The 10379-nt window shown below is 30.5% G+C and overlaps 1 protein-coding gene across 4 annotated transcripts in view; it reads left to right on the top strand.

Annotated features, from left to right (window-relative positions):
• LOC106478818 (meiosis regulator and mRNA stability factor 1-like) overlaps nt 1-10379 on the top strand; it is a 34936-nt gene that overhangs the window by 20263 nt on the left and 4294 nt on the right. For all 4 annotated transcript variants that reach the window (XM_022382499.1, XM_022382500.1, XM_022382498.1 and 1 more), the window contains 5 exons: nt 1986-2216; nt 5190-5393; nt 6114-6369; nt 7688-7777; nt 8620-8769. In XM_022382499.1, coding sequence (XP_022238207.1) covers nt 1986-2216; nt 5190-5393; nt 6114-6369; nt 7688-7777; nt 8620-8769 — 931 coding nt within the window. The remainder of the gene's footprint in view (nt 1-1985; nt 2217-5189; nt 5394-6113; nt 6370-7687; nt 7778-8619; nt 8770-10379) is intronic.

Below are 10379 nucleotides of genomic sequence, written 5' to 3'. Positions count from 1 at the left end.
TTAATTAACTAATAGTACTTCTGTAATAAAATAACTTACTATATATATATATATATATCAGAACTAAAACTATCTCATTAAATAATTTAGTGAATCTAATACACCATTCTAACTAAGAGTATGTATGCAGTGTAAAAAAAATAATATGTAAAAGTTAGAATGCATTAATTAATCAGTTGGGTACCTTTGCTGTTTTTCAGTATTTTTGGATGTAACTTTCAGTGGTCTTCCTCTTCCTAGGTTTGTCTGTATTTGATATTGAATGAAGCTTGGCATTTTTCTATTGATAATTTTCATATTGAAAGTTTTGCAGTGTAAAAGATCAGCAGATTTAAGATATGTTTACCAGAGTTAATGAGATATATTTTGAAAGCTAATGTTGGTGCAACTATAGTGTGCAGTCTACCAGGAATTTTACACTATAGTGTACAGTTTACCAAGGCTTTCACACTATAGTTTGCAGTATGATCATCATATAAACAAAACATATAAATTGTGCTACATAATTATATTTAATGACATACACTTCGTACCACATCCTTAACAAATGATTTACATTTAAATCCTTTAATGAGATATATATATCATTTAAATATGCCACAAATAAATCATCTGCATCTTTTTCTTAGCACTTTCCAGCAATTGTGATCAAGGTATGATTGAAACAGCTCACTGCTAATGCCTCTCATTTTCTTTAGAATGAGTATTTTCACATCCAACCATGATCGTTCAATCACTTGCATGTTTGCTCCTGTCACTGGATCTACATAATTGCGCTACATAAAATAATTGTGTAGCACAATTTTGATTTTTATCATAATAATGATCATTAATAAATCATTTAGCAGTGTAAATATCCCAGGTAGACTGTTATTATTCATCATTAATATCATTAATAGATTATTTAGCAGTGTAGACTGCTATTATTCAACATCTTTATATGTTTTGTTTATATGATGATCATACCGCACGCTGTAGTGTAAAAGTCTCAGTAGACCTCAGGCTATAGCGTAAAAGGTCTTAGTAGACTACGGATACTGAGGTAGATCGCACGCTATAGTAGCATCCTAATGTTCTTCTTCTTCTCGTTGTTTTGTCACTTACTCTTGGTAATAATATTTGTATTTATCCAATGATGTATTAAGTGTGTGGATTGAAATCAAGAAAATGGGAAATGAGTGTAGACCAATTTATGTACAATATTTTTGCCAAAACTTAATAAATCTTGTAAGAGAGATATTACTTGTTGTTATGTATCTAAATGAATGTGGACAAAATGAATAATGTTGTTATAGAATATACAGGAACAGTTAATTTTATATTATCAAAAAAATCATACGGAGATATACCAGATGATTGATGCATTACTTCAGAAAATATATTATGTCTGTCTGGTTTTAGTTTTAGATAACAGATATAATAATATTTATTAACCTTTGTTGTAGTACAATTTTATCTATAAATGTTATACTGTAATGAAATAAGTAAAGAAAGAAACTTGCTTTCTCACTGAGCAAGTTGGCTTTGTTATTTGTGTAAATGATAAATCAATAACCAGTTTTGGTTGTGGCCTTCTTGTTTTCTAATGTTTTGAGTATTCTAAAACTATGCCTACTAGTAGTTGTGATGATTTTATAGATATTACAATTAAGAAATTAATATATTTGAAAAGATATGAGGTTCTTGTACTTGAAACTAAATAGTAATGGTAAATGTCATTAGATATTTGGGCTAAACATTTTTAAGTGTGTAAGCTTAACATAATTGTGGGTTTAGGTTTTTTGAATACTTGATATTATAATATATTATCTGTATTTTGTATTTTTTGGTTTTATAATAACTTCAGAAAAACTTAAATATTTTATTGATAGGAAATTTTATTAATTATGTATTATAAATTCTTATTCACTGTTATACTAATACATTATTTCACACATATATGTCTAGTACAATTAACATTATTAATTTATTTGTTTTTATTTTAGTTGAAGGATGTGGGTGATGATAAAGTACTTTTGTTGAGAGATCGTCAAGAAGTACTAAATGACGTAGCTGTTAAAATAGTTGCAGTGCTAGAGGAAACCTCTCAACGGATGATTCCTTTTACTAATTTGCCTGAGGCCTACTTCAGAGTGCATAACCAGTTCTTGAACTTTCAGGACTATGGATTCAGTAGCCTTCAAGATTTACTTTCCAAACTAAATCATGCTGTTAAGGTCAAATTATTCTTGTTCTTTCTTGAAAACATATTAATGGTACTGATGCACACTAGTTGTATGTCAATGCCATTTCCAAATTTATATAATTACCAAGATCAAAATTTTTAAAATGTGATAAAAATTACAGATTTCGATTATTTTTTTTCTCTTGTAAGCTTCATTGTTAGTTTTGAGGAAATTTTCTAAAAATTACAAATGCTATTTCTGATTTTAGTTTGACACACACAACCCCTAAAATGAAAATTAGTGCTGAATTACTTGAACATTTGATCTCATATTTATAAAACTTTCATTGTAAGAAATAAAGATATAAATCTATGCATTTAGTTTATCTTCATGAGTGTCTACAGCTCAAAGATTTCAGAATGAATGCATACAGTTTTGGTCCAACAATAAAAACACTGATTTTACATTTTAAAAAATCTGCAAGAGTGAGAATCACTGTTATCAGAATTTGAACATTGTCCCTCTTGCTGTGTAATGACATGATCTTTATTTTGTAATTACAATAAAAATTATTATTTTATAAATATTATTACAAGATAACTGAACATAAGCTATTGAGCACCATTAAGTGTGGATTGAGTGGACTTAAGCCTTTGTTATGTATTTAAATAATGGTACATTTATTCTTCCTGCCTGTTTTAGATCACCAGCACTCTTCTTTATGTTGAGCTAACTATAGTGAATGAAAAGTAAAATGCAAGCATCTTCCAAAGATTTCTTAACTGAGAAAGATAAGGAATTGGCTAAAACAATTTATAGTTTTGAAGCTGCAATTCAAAGAACATTACAATATGTTGCTATACCTATGAGTTTAAAGTTTAATAAGAGATGTTTCAAACAATCACCCAGATGATATTCAAAGAATTTCAGCATCAAGTTGATTCAGACAAACCTTAGAAATAAGTGTATAAATAAAGAATATGTATGGAGTTAATATCACGTGTAGAACTCTTTATGAGGGTTGGCTGGAAGAAGAAAGTGAAAAGCTGCAGTCAAGAGAACTTAGCATTTCACATGTGAACATTTTCAAGCACTTAAGCTTACAAAGGATTATAAGTATTGTTAGAACTAATGGGACAATCGGCTGACAATAGCCAAATAAAATTTGAGCTATTTGGAAAATTTGAGAGTTTTTGTGTGGAACCATGACCAAAAGAAGTTTTAAGCAAGTGTGTGTGTGTAAATAGAACAGTAAAATATTGTAAAAATAAACAATACTATGAAATAAGAATAATGTCACAATTTTCTGATATGTCACACAATGCCCACAAGTGGTATTTAGTTGGCTTTGGCTTTAAACTTCCACAGTATAATGACCTAAATCATACATAAAAGGTCTATGAAGGTGAAGGAAAGAGCTGGTGATATAAAAGTTATAACATGGTACAATGACAATCCTTCACCAGCCAAAGGAATAATTAATTAAAAAGACAAATTATAATAGCTATAGGACATTGTATTCTTTACACATATTATTATTTGGTATTCTAAATTGAATATTTGAAATGAAAAACAAATTTATGAAGTACTAACAACAACCTACAAAAAAGTATGGTTAATTTTAATTGAGACTTCAACTGCAAAAAAAGTACAAGACCCACAAGTATTAAAATTAGTGTTTTTTTGCAGATTTTTTATTTATTGATATAAAATTATATTAAAATGTAAAAATTAGAAATTTATTTGGTTAGATAATAAAATTCCTAAGCAAGGAATATGTGCAAGCTCCTTATGCATGATGTAATTTGATATTTTGTTTACTGTAACTTGAGCAATATTTTCACCTGGTGTTTTATTGCATTCTAAAGGTTGTTTAGTAGTTAGACATGGTTCAAAGAGCAATAGAACAATAAAATTAAATGAAAATAGTTGTGAAAGAGATATAGGGCTGAAGATTTTAGGATAAATAACTAATTAGCTGTTACAGTATGCAATCATTCTTGAAAGAAAAATAGTAATTTAGATTTATTTTGTATTAATATGTGGTGGTTACAAGGTTAGTCAAATGGACCAAGCCCTTATACAATGTTTGATTAAAGAAAATAACAGACAAAATGTTATGTTTCAGTGAAAAAAAAATTTTGATATTTATTTAGGAAGTTCTAGAGGTTATATAAATAAAATATGGAAAGCATATGATGAAAAAAATATTTTTATTCTTAACATGAAAATCACCTTTCATTCAAACTAGTCAGAGTCTGAGTCAGATTGATTAAAGTAAATTCACAGACAAATCTTGGATAAAAATTCTAAATTAAAAACTGATTTTCTGTGTACAACAGACTTGTAATGTGTAATAAAAGCTTACCAAATTTAATGAGGATGCTTTTAGTAAATTCAGAGCCATAGTATGTATATTTTCATGGTTATCTGGTGGTTACAAAGTCATTCAAAACCCTGTGTGAAAAGGGTTAAATAATTTCTTACCTATACTTAAATCTTTCTTTTTTGAAATTAATTTGGTCACATGGATACAGAACAAGAAAATCAAAGAAACCATTTTCTTTATGTTTACTTAGTCTAAATGCAGGAAAATTACAATTTAAATAAATAGTGATGTTAAGAAAAAATATATTACTGAAAAATAAATGCAAAAAGTATTTATTCACCATCCTTTCTGTGGCAAAACAACCTGAAATTTTTTATATACATATTTTATACTTAAGAATAGTTTTAAAAAAAAAGACATTATCTATGATAAAATACTCAAATTTATTTTAGGAATATCAGTTTTTTTACCTTTACCAGGATAGAGATTACATTTCATTTCAGCATACTAAATAACCAGTTAAATACAGAAACAATGTATAAATTACATGATAAAAACACTGTAAAATAAGCACTGACACAACAGTAGACTATAGAGAACCATTACAATAATGTATACACCATTTTGTCATATTGACAAAGAAATCATTATTTAAAACTAAATTTTTAAAAGTTTACTTTACATATTCAATCTAGATGTTGCCTACACCATGTGGTGTTATGGTGGTGCCAGTGAACAGAGCCTTTATCAAGGAGATGTCTCTGAAGGTCTGCAGGCTATTAATGGAACAACCCAATGGCAAAATGAGTATGAATGATTTATGTAGTCAGTTCTCTCATCGCTTTGGTCAGTATTTACACGTATCATTATTGCAACAAGAACTGCAGGATGTTGTTCAGGTAAATTCTACTTTCTTAAGATTTAAGCTGGTATTAATGTCCTGTTGTTAAATAAACATTATGAGCATGATATCCATGCAATTAAAATTTGTCATTTCAAATAATTTATAAAAATTATATATCTTTTTTTTTCTTCTGTGTAACTAAAATTCAGATACAATGGTTTCTCAATGTTAGCAGTCTGTATGACAGTTTTCTAGAGGAGCAAGAATAGTTTGGATAATTAATATAATTACACTCAGAATCAGAATTACGAAAAGTTTTAATATCACTATAGCTATTTGTCCAATTTAAGTAAAGAAGGATTCTAATAATAGTTATTTTTTTATGACTAAACAAGAAAAAACAGCTTCAAAAGTTAATTGTCTCTTTTCCCATTTCACTGTATGTAATGCATTAAGATCATCTGTTAACATTTTCTAAATGTATATTTTTATTGTGTTATTAAACTTTCACTCTGAAAGCAAATATAAACTTTAAAAAACCAACAAGCAACATTGTTCAAATATTTAAAAAGGATACACATCTGTGCTGTTAACATATCACTAATATGTAAAAAAAAAAAACACATGCCAATCCATGTTAAAATGTACTATAAACTAATGCTTGGAAGGTTATTTTTTAAATTGAATATGTTGAAGATTTTCTCTCTGGTTTCTATTAAGCACAGTTTTTATCTGGTGTGGAATTATCAGAAAACATTTTTTTTTCGGGATGTAGGTCGATGGAGAACATATTAGGTTAGCACCCCAACAAATGTTAGCCAGAGATGTGGTAATTCTTATTCAGGAAAGTGGAGGGAAAATGTCATTGCAGCACTTTGAAAAAGCATTTTTTCGACGTTATCGAGTACCAATACGTCCTGCACTTTATGGTTATGCCAGTGTCCTCTCCATGGCACAAGACTTTTCTGATTATATTACTATTCAAGGTCGTCGTAAAAAACGAATTCTGGCTATCAAGAAGGAAATAGCAGGTACGGCTGTATGATTTTCTGTCTTCCTTTACTATAAGCAGGCCCAGCATGGCCAGGTGGTTAGGGCGCTCGACTCGCAATCTGAGAGTCACGGGTTCGAATTCCCGTCCCACCAAACATGTTCGCCCTTTCAGCCATGGGGGTGTTATAATGGGATGGTCAATCTCACTATTTGTTGGTAAAAGAGTAGCCCAAGAGTTAGCAGCGGGTGGTGATGACTAGCTGCCTTCCCTCTAGTCTTACACTGCTAAATTAGGGATGGCTAGCGCAGATAGCCCTCATGTAGCTTTGGGGGAAATTCAAAAAACAAACAAACAGATATAAGCATTATTCTTTCAGGTGTACTTATAAAAACTATAACATTTTTGTTACTACTTCTTCTGAACACAGCTTTTGCTACTTCTTGTTCTGATCACAGCTTTTGTGACTTCTTGTTCTGATCACAGCTTTTGTGACTTCTTCTTCTGAACACAGTTTTTGTTACTTCTTCTTCTGAACACAGTTTTTGTTACTTTTTGTTCTGAACACAACTTTTGTTACTTCTTGCTCCAAACACAACTTTTGTTACTTCTTGTTCAGAACACAGCTTTTGTTACTTCTTGCTCTGAACACAGTTTTTGTTACTTCTTGCTCTGAACACAGCTTTCATTACTTTTTATCTGAACACAACTTTTGTTACTTTTTTTATCTTAACACAACTTTTGCTACTTTTTTGATCTGAACACAACTTTTGTTACTTCTTGTTTTGAATACAGTTTTTATCACTTATTCTGAATACAGTTTTTGTACTCTTTGTGACACAGATAGTCTGTATCATATAATTTAGTTCTCTGTAAATTTGATTACAGTTATTTTTTGGTTATGTTTTTGTTTTCAAGTTAATGTGTAAAAGTTTAATCAGTCAATTCCAGATCTGTGGTTTTTCCCTAAGTCTTCTGAGCTTCTTGCTACTTTCCATTGTTGTTTTTTGCAGGAGCTATATTCAATTATTTTTCCACGAATCCATAAATTATTTCTCACTTTACTTTATTCACTCTACATTGACATAAATAGTTTATAATCTGCTCCATTCAATGGTATATTTAAACTTTGCCTGTAGCTAGTTTCAAAGCTGTATTTCATTAGTAGTTGTTCAGATCACGTTCTGTGTTTGACATTATTTTATTGTCAAATCCATAAAGGATATATTCTTCCTTTTTTGAATAACTACACATGCAGCCTAGTTCTGTAAAAGTTTTGCATTGATATTTTGAGAGACGATTTAATCTTAAATTTAATAATTTCTTATAAAGTTTGTAAATGCTTGCTTCTGTTGTAGGTTCTCCCTTCCCTTTATTGCCTGATGCCAGGAGTGAGACTTTTTCGGTAACACAGGTGCATAGAAAGAGAGCTATGTATGAAGAAAAAGGTAAAATCTAAAATATTCCTGTTTAAGATGCATGTTCTTTTTGACTTGTAATTTTTTAAGAATAAGTAACCCTGAGTTTGTGACTTAACCAGGCCAAAAATTCTCTTATTTTCTTATCATCAGATCTGCTGCTGCTAATTTTTCCTAATTGTTTATGTAATTTACTCAGAATATATAAAATAGAAACTTCCCAAAGTATGATTCACTCTCCATACAGTGGTGATACGCCACACAAATATATAAATGTTTTTTTAATAAGAAATCCATGAAAGAAGGTCTTGTATATTCAGTAGAACAATTTTTAAAGCAGGGTCTTAAGAGATACAGTTTTATATATTACAATTTTTGGTATCTATTTTGTAATGGCTAGAATTTTCACTCATTTTTAATCTGTCTTCTAGTGAGTTGTTAGTACTTTTGATTGTAGACAGAAAAAAGATTAGATGTTTTGTGGTATTAGTTAAATAGGCACAAATTAGTAAGAAGAGGTACTAGTATGTCTGTGTCACCATTCTATGAGAACTGAAGGAAGGAGGACTACAGGTGTTTTCATATGAACATAATTTATTTGACAGTGCTTGTTAAAAATATCATAACAAAATTTCACCCATTCCTTCAGTTTATAGCCATTGTTCCAATTTTCTACTTTATTAATTGCTGACATTTATTCTAGCATGGATTTAGAAGGAGAAATTTCCCAGTCTTATGGCTAGCTACTTGCGTGAATGTGTTAGAAGAGAAATATTTGTTTGTAAGTTAAACGGGCTCGTGGAGATATAGGTTACTTCTGAATATGATTACTGAGAAGTTTATTATTTTCTACTGTTTTCTTTCTTATGCAGTGTTACAGTTAACTAAAAAGCCAGATGGAAGTGCCGACCTTCTAAATCAGCCTGTTCCAAGTGACTTGCCTCCACCTGTGTTACAGCCTGAACCAAAATCACTGGATGACAGGGATCTCATTGGTTTTGATCCTGTTACCTGTGTTTCTAGTATGTAGTTCCTGCCATTTTTTTGGTCCTAACTTCATTTCAAACTTTTCACTGTCATTGTTTTAAAGAAGCCATTTTTCTAAGATACTTGCATCATAATGTACAGTGGAGAATGAATGTAGTTTAACAGAAGCACAAAAGTTAAACAAATCTCACAGATACTCCTTGTAACTCCTATATTTGTTCAAGGCTTTGTCAATTTAAAGAGTCTTTACAGTCACAATAGGTATACCTGCATATGACCCACAAATCAACAGACTGAATAATAATAATAATAGTAATGAATAATATTTTACTAGCTTTTGCATCTTCTTTAACAACCTTATGCTAGACTGTTTGAAACCTGGTGCTGAACCTCTCTAACAGAATGTGACGTATGTTTTAATTACTTTTATGTTAATTTTTAAATCACTTCTTTTACAAAACAAATTGAAAATGGTGACTTTTTTTTTCCCCTTTAATTTTGAAATAACAATAAAACATAATTTTTAGATTGTCAAATGCACCTGCTAAGAAACCATGTAGTGTTTCAAGGTGTCCATTAAATCTTTTAATGTCTATGGTAAGGATGCAGATTACCCTTTTTAGACCTCAAATTCAGAAAATAATCAAAACCTGTTATCCAGAAGTTAAACTATGACTAGATTTCAGGTAATCCTTTTGGACTTAGAATTGTTTTTGGATGGCAGGACAAGGAACAAGAAGTTCCAGTAATTATTTCTTGTAGATGCTGCATATACTATTGGAAAGTCTGTAATCTGCTGTATCGAAATATGCAAGCCGTATGATAGTAAAGTATTTCAGTCTAGGAGAGACAAGGTTTTGAAGTGCCAACACCACCTTAACTGCAATGATCACACACACACACTAATTGATTATATTTTTATTTTATTCTCAAATCAAATTATACTACCTTTCTTTGTTATCTGTTTAAAGTTGGAAACCTTGTTCTTGATCTTCTGTTCTAGCTGAAGGCTACTACTAGTATCACTACTGTCCTTGTTAGTACCAAATTTATTTTTTAGTGCTGCCACAGCATCTTTGGGATTGATAGATGGTTTTGCCTCAACAAGGCCTATCAAAAATTTCATTGTGATTGCATCCACAGTGACTGCATAGGTTGCAAATTGAACATCTCAGAACTTTGCATGTGTGGGTAATTGAGGGAATGAATAATGGTGGTTGAGGATGACATATCAAAGAGTAGCAAAGTTTCAGTCATGGTCAATGGGGTTTGAAGCTATCTGCTGAAGATCTGTTGGCTTTGGTCTGAAAAACAGATGCAATGACTTTGAAGAAAAAGGTCATATAGTGAACCCATTGATGATGATGCGGCCAGACATAACTCAGTAAGTTTCTGTCTGATTTGGAAATGGTAAATTATAATAGCCATATCTCATTATATGCTGCATCCTGTTTAAGTTTCACCAAAATCAGATAAAGCCAGAATTTATTATGTCTGGTCCCTGCTATTGAGGCACCTCTGGTTGAGAGAGAGAAATCCTATGTTAAAATAGAGATATGTATAAATAACCTAGGATACTTAAGTAATGTTTACTGCATTTTTGGAAATTTTTTCCATGCACACACAGGTTTTAAAATTTGCATAT

This window comes from Limulus polyphemus, unplaced genomic scaffold (assembly GCF_000517525.1).
Source record: "Limulus polyphemus unplaced genomic scaffold, Limulus_polyphemus-2.1.2 Scaffold253, whole genome shotgun sequence".
NCBI classification, from domain to species: domain Eukaryota; kingdom Metazoa; phylum Arthropoda; class Merostomata; order Xiphosura; family Limulidae; genus Limulus; species Limulus polyphemus.
The sequence above is the reverse complement of the archived record's forward strand: the minus strand, read 5'-3'. Positions and strand labels throughout refer to the sequence as shown.